At 37.6% G+C, this 15,383-nt stretch overlaps 1 protein-coding gene across 1 annotated transcript; it reads right to left on the bottom strand.

Annotated features, from left to right (window-relative positions):
- Positions 1-225: 225 nt before the first annotated feature.
- LOC592336 (ceramide synthase 1) lies at positions 226-13,239 on the bottom strand. Its single transcript, XM_791865.5, has 7 exons — positions 12,853-13,239; positions 8,061-8,220; positions 7,295-7,475; positions 6,438-6,599; positions 5,267-5,420; positions 4,414-4,571; positions 226-3,323 (listed from the first exon to the last, which is right to left on the bottom strand). The coding sequence occupies exons 1-7, from the start codon at positions 13,099-13,101 to the stop codon at positions 3,254-3,256; spliced, it is 1,134 nt and encodes a 377-aa protein (XP_796958.4). The 5' UTR covers positions 13,102-13,239; the 3' UTR covers positions 226-3,253.
- Between the last annotated feature and the right edge of the window lie 2,144 nt (positions 13,240-15,383).

Raw genomic sequence — 15,383 nt, 5'->3', positions numbered from 1 at the left:
CCAGCATCACTCTTTGCATTGAATAAAATCGTAAATAGTATAGTTTGTGATCTTCTCAAGCATCCTCACATTTCTTTCTCATATCTGTATTTGTACATGTATGTATTCATATGTTTTATCTCTTTTTTTTAAACAAATTATTACACAGCATCTACTTTTACCCGATTCGCCCCCCCCCCCCCCAACACACACACATTCAAATGGTCTTACAACTGACACACACAATTCTGATGAAAGAGGTATGAATGAAAACATTCAAATTTAATATATTTTCCTTCAAATCAACACAAAAGGTATAAATGCATTTGCTTAAATACCCCCAATTACATATAAATGAAATAGGAACATACAATCAAATATATACAATTATCTTCATAGTATTCACATAACAGTACAAAAGAAAAGCAACAGCTAATTTTTTTTACAAATGACCTTCAAAATGTATTTATTTTGTTGTCATGGTCACCTGTATAAGCATAGGAAGAGAATAGCATAAAATATGAGCTAAAAGCAGAGCTCTTCTGTGCTGAACTTGAAAATACTTTGAATCAAATGGTTGCTCTTGAACGAAGCAAACAACAAGTAAGCTAAAGTAAATGAGAAAAACTGTGCATAGACCAGACAAGATTGGAGGAACATACAGACCACTCATGGCAAATACCATATACATATACATGTATCCTTGCATGTCAAAGGTCAACACTTAAAGCATTCTCATTTTTGAAGTAGGTATACAATCATCTTAATAAAGTGGCACAATAACGCAATTTTCCTATTTTTAATTCTGATATCTATGAAGGAAAGAATTACACAAAACAGTTTTAATAGGCACAAGTGCTAATACAACCTGTAATAATTCAATGTTGAGTTGATTTTCCATAGGATGAAGAAAAATAGGAGGCAGTGCATTAGTTCATACTGACTGTTTTCTGAAGAGTTATTGATCCACAGGTTCAATGGTCCATGAATTCCTTCCTCCTACCCAGACATTAATGAGTCAGATGATAGCGTTTTTTAAATTGACTACATTCAATAGAACATTGTGATTAACAGACCTTCTAACTGCCCCCCCCCCTCATCTAGAAACACAATTATGGTGCCTCTGCAACATATCATACAATTATGTCCTCATCATTGTTATAATCTCCTTTACAAAAGATTCACATTCACAGTCAATGATTATGAATACAATATCAACATGTTCTACCCTAGTTTTCCCTCATACAAAGACAATCAATGATGATATTAATTGTAAACAGTCATTTAAGGCCAATTTGCAAAGTTGCTTTTTCATTTCCTGTTTTCCATTCCCTCCAATACCTCCTAAGACAAATAAATATGCCTACAATGACATTTTTTAAACACAGGCTATTAACAGAGTATGCTTATCAATTAATCACCTCAAGCCTCTAAGGAGGTTCCTAGATGCAGAACATCTTGCCTGTTACAATGATAACTCCCTTATTTATAAATATACATTTCTCCAGATTTTTTAAAGCAATTATAAACAGATAGAATTTAAACACAAATTGCTTCAAGTCTGTATAAGGACTTACACTGATTAACATTCAATTTTCAAAATCATTAAATATATCTAGCACCTAAAATGTACACATGGTTCGGTTCAACGCTACAATACCTACACCATAAATTTATAACACACGAGTTCATATTGATTGATGTATCCCCAAATGAGGGTAAATCATTATATCATCCCATAGTATTATACCCTTGTACATGTTAATGTCAATCCGGTTCCAAGAAATGACCATCATGAACACCATACAACAAGGCAACTCATCTCAACCCTTAGTACTGCTCTCATATCATCTACATTCAATGATAACAACATAGGGTTTCATAACTCCACAAGTAAACACAAGGATATCATAACTAAACAATTCTACACAGTACAAAATTCATTACAAAAGTTGATTAAATATGCATAATAAAAGAATAATTGACAAATACAGTATATAATTCGCACTGAACTGAGAATGGCAAATTTGGAAATTTATTTTTTGTAATTACAACAAAAAATTAAACCCATCCTTCTTCTGTTTGCCTCTCGTTGTTTTATTGTACCTTGTTAAATTGGTCTTCTGTGTAAATTCTAGTTTTATTGAGAAATTTTTCACTTTGTATTTTTTAAGTACCAGTATCTTACTTTCATAAAATTATACCTCTATATGAGATTTGTGCATGAGATTTTACACAAAAGCATATTCTTATAAATACATTACAGACACAAATTAATGCATATCGATGAAAGAAGACATGGCAGAATGGAAATGTAATCAAACGTACAGCAAGTTGCAAACATTCATCTCCTAGGCAAGTTGTCCGACATTCATTCCAGATGGAGACAAAAATTGAATGATTTCATCTATGGTAAGGTTTATAAAGCGGTAAAAGTATGTAGCCAAAGCCAGGCCAGTTGCATGAGGACATTTTCCAGAAAGGTTCATCGCATTCATAATTTTGCAGAAAACAATGTATAGACCACATCAACACTTTCTTTGATAATGTCTCTCATAAAGTATAACATGTAAATATAGAAGAACATATGAATAATTATAAAATGAATTTAATCCCTCTCTCTCTCTCTCTCCATTTTTGTGAAATACGTTATTAGAGAGGTAAGCCTCAAGTTCAAAAAGACATCAAGCTATCGCATCATAGACAAAGAAGTAAACCCCTTCGCGTGTCAACACAGACTTTAAAACATATCCATAAGCTAAAATATTATATAGTGTTTACATTCCAAAGAACTACTGGTACATTTGCCCTGGTATTTGCTCCAGGACCCGGTTTCATAAAACATGATATCAAAAGCAAATGCTAAATTTCTATGACAAATTTGCTCTCGGCCAATCAAAGGCCACAGTTTCAGTAGCTTATAACAGTTATTGTAAGTGGCTATGGATAACAGTTTTATGAAACAGGGACCTGTTTTGTCAAAGATGTGGGATCAGTGCTTGGGTTTAGGTTGGCTTTAGGTTATGTTTAGGGTTTATATGTTATGTGTAGGGCTGGGCATTCACATTTTGAATTATATTTTAAGAAAACTAAAGGTGGATTAAAGAATGGAATGTCCCACGGCACTTAGAAAGTGACAAGTGGTTTGTGCATATATCTCTCGGCCAATGCTACTTTAATGGCTACCAGGAGAATGCATGGTCAAATGTCCCTGTCATATATTATCATATCATATACAGTCTTTGAAGACTAATTCTCTCCAATGAAGGGCAAGTTAGGAGCTTGGAACTGGGTGCCTCTTCTTCAGACCGTTTCCATTGATGGCAGCGGTATCCGTGGCAACACTGTAACAACAAACAAGAGAAGAGAGAATGAAATTTATATTCTGAACATTAACCTATTGGAGTGGCTTTTAGAAAAAGAAAACGTGACAGGGTGAGCAAGAGATAAATAGAAGAAGAAAAGTACAGGAAAGTTGAATTATTCTGCAGCTTTTACCTCATTCCAAAGCCAAGCTGAGGTATCCAGAAATCAATTAATGAAATTGATATTTTCATTATTTTCCCCTTATACTATTCAAACAATCATATTAGAAAGATAGCATAATGAATATTAATACATAGAGTTGAAATGCAGTCCAGCATGACTCTATTGCAACTTTATTTTCTTAGTCTTAAAGGGAAATCCAATCTGATATTAAGTTGGTTTAATAAATAGAAGCAGTAAAATAAGAGAAAAAGGTCTGTAAATGTTTGGCAGAAAAACAATTGAAAATTAGAACATTATGAAATTTTGAAGGTACAATCGATCTAACACAAATTGGCAACTCTGTTACATGTTTTGTGAAATCCTCTCCCATTTACCCTTGTACTAAAATACTTCAAAAATTCATACTTTTCCTCATGAAAATTTTTAATCATACATTCACCCTAAATATAATTATAGCAAATATGTTTTAATACAACCCCTGTATCAAACATATCTATTCTTTCATCAGTAACTAAGATAAAAGTTTGTGAAATTGGAGAGGAGCTTGCAAAACAGTGTTGTCTATTTGTGTTTCACTGATGACAACTTCAAAAATATATAACCTTCCTATCTTTAACCGTATATTGCTCAAACTTTCATTAATTTGTTTGTATAATTTTTCTGCTTTTTATCAAAACCAATTTGTTTCCGGGGTTGACTTCCCCTTTAATAAATAGGCTAAGCTCACTGTTCACTACATAAATTTGTTGGTTGTCCGTGAACCCATTTGAAGGGAGAGTGTTGGATTATCTTTGGCTCATTTTTATTTTCACCCTCTCTCTTTCTTGCCCCCCCCCCAACCATCCAATAAGAAAAGAACAACCCCCCCCCCCTCCCTCAAAGAAAGTTAGGCCACTGACTACAGAACTTGTACGATAGATTGAATGAAATGCATTCCTGACATACCCGTTGGCTAATGCATCACCAGCTGCATGCTTGGTCCCGTTCTTCTCTTTCTCTTCCTTCACATTGCCGTCCGCATCAATATGTTCGTTTTCTTCACGGATGTCTTCAAATTCTGACAGCTCCTTGGTAAAGATCTTGTACAGGAAGATCACAATGTACTGCAAAAGAAAGGATTAATAACACTTTCCTTAAATTTCTGACAGAAATACCTACAAAGAGTTGGAGTGTGTGATTAACTTTTACATAAGATTACCATTGCTAATTTTGTATTTGAAAGAACAGACATAATACTTAATCAACTATGGAAAGTGTATCTCAAAGGTATAACAGTATTGTTCAATTTAGCAGCATTAAATATGAAGATTTGTGTCAATGTGAGTCTACTCTTAATTTAACAAAACAGTAATGGAAAGCCTGCCTTTTCTTAGATGTTCTTAAATCTTCTTTTCTCTTTTCTCATCATGAATAAACTGTTCCTGCTGTTTTACCCATACATCCCACCATTTTGAGAGATTGGCTATTGACTTCCACATAGTATGAATGTATCTTGTGTTTCAGTGCCATACATGGTGATACACACAAGAAGAGGTACTTGGTTTTACTAAAAACATGTAGGACCTTTTGAACAATATCTTTATAATTCTACCTGAAGCAATGATCAGGGATTTTTAGATTTGCACGATGAGAACTTGGACTGCTACGTGTGACATCCTTTTAAGGCAATGTGACGTCCTTTTAATAAGGCACTGGCAGTGACGTCACATTGCCTTAATAGGATGTCACATGAGCAGTCCACGTTCTTGTCGTGCAAATCTAAAAGTCCCTATTGAACACTAATCATGCTTGAACTTACCACAAACCAGTAGATATCCAAGAACATGAGAAGCCACATCATAGAGTTACACTCGATACCGAAAGGTAAGTGGCCTTTATAGTAGGTCTTAGCTGTGCTAGGCAGGACGTTGTACAGGACCTTCAACGGGTACAGGTACATCCTCATTATACACCTGCCAAGGGCAAGATACAATGTACAGTTAATGAGAAGAGAAGTAAAATCAATGTACGCAACTGTGTTTGACAAAGACATCTACAGAATGTATGTACAGTCAAACCTGTCTATAGCGACTGCCCAAGGGAAACACAAAAAGTGGTCTTTGTAGACAGGTTCCTTTAGTACACGTTTTAATGAGAACCATTTTCAAGGACAAAAATGTGGTCTTTGTAGACAGGTGGTCACTAAAGCAGGTATACAGTGTATATTCATTTTTTTTAAAGCCCTCATTTGTTTGTGATCACCAGTTGGTTAAGGGGTCCATTTACTACACAATTAAATGGTATATCACATGGGAATTATGTGAGTGTATATTACTTTGACCAGAAAAGTGCTGCTCAGGTGACGTTACACATCCCCTACTCTTTAAATAAGAAATTTAGAAAGTAAAAAAGTTTTGTATTTCATGAAACCAAAAAACAATTTGAGAGCACATTCACTAGGGTCAAGTCATTACAGGGATTCCGAAAACCAAACTTGACTTGAAACTTGAAGACAGGTCCCGGATACCTGAACAGGAATTTTCCATCAAGGGAAATCTAAGTGGATGCAGTGACATGAGTGAAGCTTTGCAAAGGCAAGTAATTGCCTCCAAATCAATGAAACATGAATCATTTTGGAAACAAAGTTTAAACACCATGGTCCCGTTGCACAAAACTCACCCCTGATGGTAACTCTGCCATCAATGGTAACTTCCATGGAAACCTTGATTCTGATTGGCTGTTGAGCCCTGTTACCATGGTAGGTGCCATTGATGGCAAAGTTACCATCAATGGTATGTTTTATGCAATAGGGCCCAGGTGCATGTAGGATGACAAGAAATTTTTCTTTAGTTGCTCTAAAATTGAGGGTTTGAAGGAAGAAGCAAAGCTTGGTGGTACTGGGTCAAGAGCTGCGCAGGTAATCGTTTTGACTCAGGTCTAGCATTTACATCAATGAGAGAAAAGAGACATTGTAGCATATATAGACTCACCATGATACAGTGAATACAGCAAAGCCAGCATTGGCAAAATACTCATGAATCATGTACTTCTTGTTTCCTCGATCCTTCAAGTAGATGTGACACTTTGAAAACTCTAAGAATATATCATTGAAATCATGGTAGAACACTACCATTAGACCAATAAAGTGGTATCTGTGGATGAGAAAAATAAATACCAAGAAATAAAATCAAATTCATTGAAAGAATATCAAACAAGAAATAGAGTGTGATACTCCCCATGTTCATGTTTCAACCCGTCAATGAAAATTTCGGGGCTCTTTGTGGATTTATCTTTTGCCCTAGGACCCCCTATTAGCAGTCCATTGGGTATATTGAATAAATGGGTTGTTAATAATGAGATGCAAATTGATTTATGGCACTGTGACTATTCAATCCTACGTAGCAAGTTACTCATAGGCAACTGTGAATAACTTTTTATAGTGCCTATTGTTTTGTGTTTATTAAAGTTAAAGACCAATTCTGGTCATGCAATTGCATTGTGAAAGAAACGTTGTGGAATCGATCAGAAAAGGTTGATCATCTAGCATATAATTATTGGTGTGTACTGCAATGTTCTGGAATCTGCCCCAGTCTTGGTAAAATTACAAGCACTGTACACAGAAAGATGTATATGGGACTACGCGACACGTGCGCGATATCTACATGTATCCGGTCCAAATAGATATAATAATTTACCAAATATATCAATTAGTAGGCGGTTTCACATGATTGGTAATAAGAGCTTCCATTTCATTTTTTTGAGAGGGGGCGTTTCCAAAACTGGTCTTTTTCTTTAATGGATAATACAGTTTATGTTCAAGAACTTCAAGATCAAGAAATCTATTCACCTGCATGCATAGGAAAGGGTGATGAGTACAAGAGTGAGAACATGGTGCATGCATAGCACCATGGAATCACTTCTCCATACATCAAGGACCAAAACCGTTACGAGACCATGGAGGTAGTAACTACCCTGAATCAGATAACACATCCTGATATCCCAAGGAATCTCCATATCAGCGGACCACCCTGAAATAACAAAATAAAAAATACTGGTTAGAAAAAAACTCAAATTCATGATACAGTGAAACTTGTCTAAGACCACCAAAGGAAGACAAGAAAAGTGGCCTTTATAGGCAGGTGGACTTTATGTAGAGGTTCCTTTAGTACATGTTTCAATGAGAAACCATTTTCAAGGAAACATAAAAATGTAGTCTTTGTAGACAGGTGGTCACGAAATTACATTCCATTTATTAGGGATTTTTTTTCTTCTTCATGCAGCAATACAAAGTACTGCATTCATTATCCATTTATGGTAAATGTAGCGTGTTGACCCACATGTACATGTTAGTGTGATGCACTTACTGTATACTGGTAAATTCTTGAAAATGCCTCGGGTGTGACATACATGTAGTTTTTTATCTACTTATTTCACAAACTTTTTGTTTAAATCTCTTGATATTATTACCATTGACTAAATGGAGTGAAGAAAGAACCATTCATCAATAGTTAAATCAAAAGATTTTGGATGAAAGATATGGCCAAATTTCATCAAATCCTCTGACATGCAGAATGAAAGACAGGCCAGCCAGTGTTAAAGCTAGCCATACTCACCAATAAAACTCTTGGGCGGATCTCTGAGAATGTCTGCATGGTTCCAGAGTAGGACGTAGGCTACACAGGACCATGATGTAAGGTAGAATGTGAAACGCCATGCACTCTCAGGCATCTTAGCCTGGTTGGACTTTGTCAACTCTAAATACCTCCCTGCAGGCTGTAAAGAATATAAATGTACATGTATATCATTGAGTTATAAATTGTATTGATTTTGTTCTTCATAAAAGATTAGAGGATGAATCTGTTTCATCCACAATTAGTGGTAAAAAATGTTTACATACATGTACATTGTACACTGTTCTACATACATCCAGTACAAAAATGTGTAGAGACAAAAAATGTACCGTAGACCCATGTACATGTACATGTACTGTACATGTATTTAAATTTGAATAATTACTCTCTTCAAGAAATTGTTTTCACTAATTGTCTTAATAATGTTATTTCAAACAATCTACTGTAATGCATGGTAGATGATGGTACCCAACTCAGAATTACTTTTAAGCAAATTTCTTGAAAAAACAAGGTACAAAATAACAATGTTTGCAACCAGGGCTATTGTTTAAAGCCCAACCGCACTAGTTTGGCCAGGTGGGATACCTCCCTGCCTACATACTGTAGTCACTGACAGGTGGTTATCTCATCAAATAAGCTCTCTATTAACATAAGAAAAAGAGGATCATGGGGGACCAATGGTCACCGATTAGACATTGTTTGCTATATATAGAGGGCGGAAGTAGTGCGGTGGGGCTTTACGTCTTAATGTCATTAAGCCTAGGATCATATTCAGTAAAATGGTATTAATAACGCATTACATTGTACAACAAGAATTAGCCTTCACAACCTGCATTTACACTGCAACCAAAAATCACAATCTTCTCACATTCCGGTGTTTGATAAAAAAATCTACCTCTGGAGTGTGATTTTAGAAACGCCTGCAGAAGTTCTACCGATTTTTTGCAGGGTAAAAGCAAACTTGGGTAAGATACCGATACTCTCTGTGCTAACGCATGAAAGACACCAATGAGTCTTGCATGCAGCACAAGCACTACCGGTACTCACCAAAAAATTGGTAAGAGCGAACTTCAGTGTAAATAGTAGACCTAAAAAATTGATAATTTATTAAAATGATGTTTGGGTCTTTGGGATGTTTAAATGGGCCTACATGTGCAGTGGCTTCTTTTGTTTCCAGTATGGGGATCAAATCACCATTGACTGACCCAGGTATTTTACTTTACAATTACTTGTTTGTACTGTACAGTAACACGTACACTGTAGGCAACAGGCCTCATATTTCTTAGCTTCAATGGGTTTCATGAGAAGTTTAATCACAGCGCTATTGTGGTTTCTTCCCCCAAGTCTAGTCTGAATAACAAACAGATTAACTGGGAGATTATCTATACATGTACAAGGCTTATAGAGTCATAGCCCTGGACTTCGATACATGTAATTTTCATGCCTGCATGACTACTACTACTTGAGCATTGTGACCATCCATACATGCCTCATTCATACAACTAGTATTAAACTAAGTCTTAATGAACTACATGTACAGTTTGTAAGTGTACACACTTCATTTACCCAACGCAAAACTGAATGCACATTTTACGCTCAGTGTTTCACCATCAATTGTATGGAAGCAGGAGACCGTCAAAAACATGGATATACGTCGTGTCGTAATTCGAATTGCCACACTACCTAAATAATTACGTCGTGTAGTAATTCGAATTGCCACACTACCTAAATAATTACGTCGTGTCGTAATTCGAATTGCTACACGACGTAATTCCGAATTACTGCCCAACGATTTAACGTCATGACGTTAAATGAATTAACTACACGACGTTAAATAATTAAGGTCGTGTAGTAATTCGAATTGCCACACTACCTAAATAATTACGTCGTGTTGTAATTAATTACTGCTCAACAATTTAACGTCGTGTAGTTAAATCATTTAACGTCGTGTAGTTAATTCATTTAACGTCGTGTAGTTAAATCAACCAATGAGACCGTTCGTAATATATGCGATGCGAAGACCGGCCACTACTATAGCGCGCACGAACGCGCATCGTATACATATTTTTGGCGCGCAAATATGATCTTCGCATCGCATACATTACGAAAGACCTCATTGGTTGATTTAACTACACGACGTTTTATTAACTACACGACGTTAAATGATTTAACTACACGACGTTAAATCGTTGAGCAGTAATTAATTACAACACGACGTAATTCTTTAGGTCGTGTGTTAATTCGAATTACGACACTACGTAATTATTTAGGTCGTGTAGTAATTTGAATTGCTACACGACCTTAATTATTTAACGTCGTGTAGTTAATTCATTTAACGTCATGACGTTAAATCGTTGGGCAGTAATTCGGAATTACGTCGTGTAGCAATTCGAATTACGACACGACGTAATTATTTAGGTAGTGTGGCAATTCGAATTACTACACGACGTAATTATTTAGGTAGTGTGGCAATTCGAATTACGACACAACGTATATCCATGTTTTTGACGGTCTCCTGCTTCCATACAATTGCTCATCAAACACAATTTGAGTAGCGTATATTATTTTCAAGTAAGAGCAAACATATATTTTTTAATTACCTTTTAAGCAATTATTACAAATACGCTTTGCTCAGATGTGTGGGTTTCACTGATAAATGTTATTCACTTGGAAGTTGGGACCATGCCAATGCTACAGTATATGGCTACATGCGTGTGTTTAAAAAATACATGTACTGTAACAGTAGTGTACAACTACAAGTACTGTAGATATGAGTCAGCTTGTAAACTTTTTGATTGCCAAAATATGTTTAGGGTGACCAACTCAATGACACGAAGGCAACTGCCTTTTTGAGCTCAGAGAATGAATATGCAGTATGTAAACAACTCCTGGTTTTCTCATATTGAACTTTGTAATCGAGATACACATTTACACTACAGTGATTAAATACTAATGAAGATTTGGTGACTTTTCCTATTTACTAAGAACTTTGACACTAATTTCCTGCCAAACTTTATGAGGGTAAAAAAATTGACCTACATGTACATGCATTTACCCTGTACAAACTGATCTACAGATTTTGTCCATGTATGTTTACTTTACATTTCATTTTGAGTCTACATCAGTCTACAGTAGTCATCACTTCGTCCACCATAGCTGGGGGCCATCCAAGAGGACAAAGGCCATGACAAAGTGATGATTCAATGTCAATATCATACATGATACATGTACGTACATGATATCAGACAGAGGCATGAGTGAGCATGACCATACCTGAATTAAAGCAGGAATATTTTAAGTATTATGTACATGTACATGTACCATTTAGTCTTGATGGCCCCCAGTTATAGGGACTGACACTTCCATGTCCGGCTCTCTGAATCAGCATATCTAGTTTTAAATGATTGGACTGTATGCCTAGAATGATGATAATGTACAAATGTGCTACTTCTACAGATAAAAACACTTTTTATTTCCTGTTTAAAATTTTAAGATTAACGAATATCGTTTGCAGGAGATCCTTGTATAAAGTTGTAGCTAGCTCATGTCTTTATCAGGCCTTAAATTTCAATATTTTTAGGGCAAGGCCACTTTTCTGTAGGGCACATTCCTATATTACAGCACAAATAGGAAGAATTGGAAAGGGCAAACAAAATCTCCAAGGCCAATGAGAGGGGCATTGAGGCCAATCAAAAAGGCATCCACGGCCATGGCCTTGTGGCCTTGGTGGCCTTGGATTAATTTAAGCGCTGCTCTATGTTTATTTGGGCAGTGTTCCAATGTCACAAGTATAAGTTCACATCCCAATGAAATGTGTGTACATTAACCTAACACATGCTTCATTGGAATGGCAGCGGACTTGCGAAACTTTTGAGTAATGACGTCTGGGGGCCCGTTACTCGAAACCGCCATAAAATACCAAGTCTAAATTTGTGGACATCCCATAGAAACGTGTGTTAATTCTATAACACACCCTAGTTTGAATGGAATGGAATTTAGTTATGATGGCTTGAAATATGTGATCACAATGGCAATTTGGTCAATAGAGTGTGACATACATGTATGTTCTTTGAGCGAGCGCGGACACATTACAGTGCTTTTTGTCTGCGATTCCCCACTGATCGAAAATTTCAGTCATTTTTCCGTCCGTGATAAACAGACAGCTTCTCATATTTTCTGTAATGTTTTAATCAATCTTTACTCGATTAAAAGGATAAGGTAAGAATTCTTGGTAGATTTTTGTTTGAATTCGGCATAGGTCTATAAAAGGGATATCGACTGCTTTAATCCTCGAGGAATGGCTGTTTCTATACTGCCTCTCTGGGAAATTTGCATCCACTACTACATCACCCCTCGGCGCGCCGCTCACCCAGTCGCATCTCGGGCCAGAGTGATAGCAGCGCACGGATGCAAATTTTCCCTTGAGCGTATAAACACATCCAGCCCTCTCGTGGCAGTCGATATCTCCCTCTATAATATTCCCCATAGACCGATGTAGTGTACCTGACCATTGCCATCACTAAAACAAGGAATATAATAAAGATTACGCAATACCTTTTGTCCACTAAACAGCCAACTTAGCTTAGCTGAATTGATGATAACTCGGCTTTACCTGAACCAATTTTTAAAATTCAAAGTTTGTGTTGCTATTGAAGGACTGCTTCTTCAAGCTTCAGCCAGTTTAATTGCATTTTCAGAAATGGAAGAAATTAAGTGTGAATATTATTCACACTTTATTTCTTTAGACCCTACTCAGTTTGGCAGTTTTACTCACCTTGAATATCAGTATTGTAAGAAGAGTTCTGACAATAGTCCATATCACAGCCATCAGTACACCAAATTGAATTTCGCTCCAGGTTACGTAGCTGTACTTGGTGAGTTCATCGAGTGTTCCATTAGATGGTAAGGTACGATAATATTCCGGCAATTCCTCTAGAACCATCCGAAATAACCTGAAGTAATTGGGAGAAGGGAAGTATTCTGACCACGACCACGACATTGTGTCCATTTCGGCAGCCTCCATTTTTTTTGAGTGATGCTAAGCTGCCTGAAAGTTTATCAGAGTCAGAGACAATCGCAAAAGGAAGATTTCATTGATCCTGGCACTATTGGCAGGCTAGGCGCGGATGCTGACTCTATAATGCGCTTTGCATTCAGATCTACTACTATACTACGGTTTACGGCGGGTGGTCGGTTGCTGACGTTTGAGACAACTCGTCCCTCTAAAACTCGTATCGAGTGCCAGTGGTGTGGAAAAAAAAAATTGAATTAAGATAGAAAATTAAAAATCGTGAACTGATAACTCTTCAATTTTCAATTCGTGTACTGTAGGTGACAGTAGGTCATAACCAGGCCCGTAGCCCGAGTTTGATGTTGGGGGGGGGGGGGGGAGGGGCACATACATGTAATTGATTGACGTCCTGGGGAGGGGTCTAAAAAAGTTCAACTGATCTTGGAATTTTTGGGGGGCACGTGCCCCCCCCCCCCGTGCCCCCCGTGGCTACGTGCCTGGTCATAACAGGGGAAGATCCAGGGGGAGGATCTGCTAAAAGAGGTTGGGGGGGGGGGGGGTGTTGAGTAAAAAAAAAAAATAGAGCTCCACATCCCCCTCCCCCCCCCCCCCCCCCAAGGACCGTAGCCAGAGTTTGATGTTTTTTGGGGGGAGGGGCACATACATGTAATTGATCGACGTCCTGGGGAGGGGTCTAAAATAGTTCAACCGATCTTGGAATTTGTTTGGGGGGGGCACGTGCCCCCCGTGGCTACGTGCCTGGTCATAACAGGGGAAGATCCAGGGGGAGGGCCCCCTTGGCCCTCCCCGGACCAAAAGACAGGTTAAAAAAAGATGGTAACATTAATTTTACTTTTAAAAAGAAGAAGAAGACGGGCCCCTGCCCTGGCACTAATTTTGTTGTTGTTGTTAAAAGAGGTTGGGGGGGGGGTGTTGAGTACAAAATAAATAGAGCTCCATATCCCCCCCCCCCCCCCGTTGAGCTAAATATTTTCTCACGAATTGGGCCCCTCCTTGACCCCCTCCCTCACCACCGCTCCTAGATCATAATACTATTTAACTTAAATAGGAAAGGGTCATGGGTAAACCCCGGAAAATTTCTTAACCAAGAAAAAGGAAAGAAAATAGACTGTTCTGTTGGACATAATTGTAACTGCAATGTAAAAAATATTTAAGAATGCTGATAGAGCTCCACGAAGGTCGAAACGGCACTCTTTAAAAAAATATATACTTGGATTCAATGACAGCTTGCAAAAAATATGGACATGAGAACAGACTATGAAGTACATAAAAAATCCTAAAAGCTAATTTTCTTTGGTTTTTGTTGTTGTTGTTTGAGGGGTCATAGGCCTACTGATCGAGACCAACAAATCATGAGGGATATTTGAGAATGATCCTATCTGTTTGGATTGAAATCAATAAACTTTTAATTTGAATTTGAATCTGTCTTCAATGTGATATCGTGTTCACCTAGCTCCCAGGATACTCGGACCCCCGCAGCTCCCACTGCCCCCCGGCCTCCCCCCCCCCCCCCCCCCGATTTCTGCCCGAGTGACAATGATGGACGGATGATTCAAATTGTGGATCTCAAAAGTAAATATCATCGATTAAAGATGCGCCGATTTCGTATTTTAAACATTTATCAAAGGCTACAAGATTAGACAAGGCCTATACATTTGTATAATTTTTCGAAAAAAACAGCACGCTAAACATTTTCAGAAAAGGTGCGATTCGTCATTAGGGTCCATTCAGAAAAGGTGCGATCGGATACACCATTATAATCCATTTCAGAAAAGGTGCGATACGCCATAATAGGGTCCATTTCATGGGTTGATGAACACGGCTGGGTAGCACTTGTGTATGGGAGTGACCCCCCCCCCCCCCCCCCCCCATTTTGTTTAGATAAGGCACGGTGACCAATTCGAACGAGTTTATGTTGGCCGTTTTTTACAAGGACGTGATGCCAAAACCTCAATTTGGTATACCAATTTGGTATGCGCATGGCCATGGTACGGATGAGTGCATGAGTCATGCAATCGCTCCGTAAATACCAATATGAATTATTAAACGGAACTACACTTCTATGCACATGACTAAAAAAAAAAAAATCCGCAATGCTTTTACTGCCGGGGAATAAATAGAACACATACATTTGATCATGTGACGTGATCGAGCATGTGTATCAGTCAATGAAAAAGAAAGGACCACCAAAATTAATGCGGCCATAAGCTAGCCAGTCTCCCAAACCAAGTTATGAGCTCATAATGTGAGGGGCGTGGCCAAGTTCGTGGAAG

The sequence above is a fragment of the Strongylocentrotus purpuratus genome, unplaced genomic scaffold (assembly GCF_000002235.5).
Source record: "Strongylocentrotus purpuratus isolate Spur 01 unplaced genomic scaffold, Spur_5.0 spur5_scaffold_6, whole genome shotgun sequence".
Taxonomy (NCBI): Eukaryota; Metazoa; Echinodermata; class Echinoidea; order Camarodonta; family Strongylocentrotidae; genus Strongylocentrotus; species Strongylocentrotus purpuratus.
The sequence above is the reverse complement of the archived record's forward strand: the minus strand, read 5'-3'. Positions and strand labels throughout refer to the sequence as shown.

What these genes read in the sequence shown, in the direction of transcription:
- LOC592336 (XM_791865.5), bottom strand. Translation starts at nt 13,101, where the DNA reads ATGGAGGCTGCCGAAATGGACACAATGTCGTGGTCGTGGTCAGAATAC. An exon ending in TTACAATACTGATATTCAAG is followed by an intron (nt 8,221 to 12,852) that starts GTGAGTAAAACT and finishes TATTCTTTACAG; the next exon opens with CCTGCAGGGAGGTATTTAGA. An exon ending in ACCCTTTCCTATGCATGCAG is followed by an intron (nt 6,600 to 7,294) that starts GTGAATAGATTT and finishes TCTCATCCACAG; the next exon opens with ATACCACTTTATTGGTCTAA.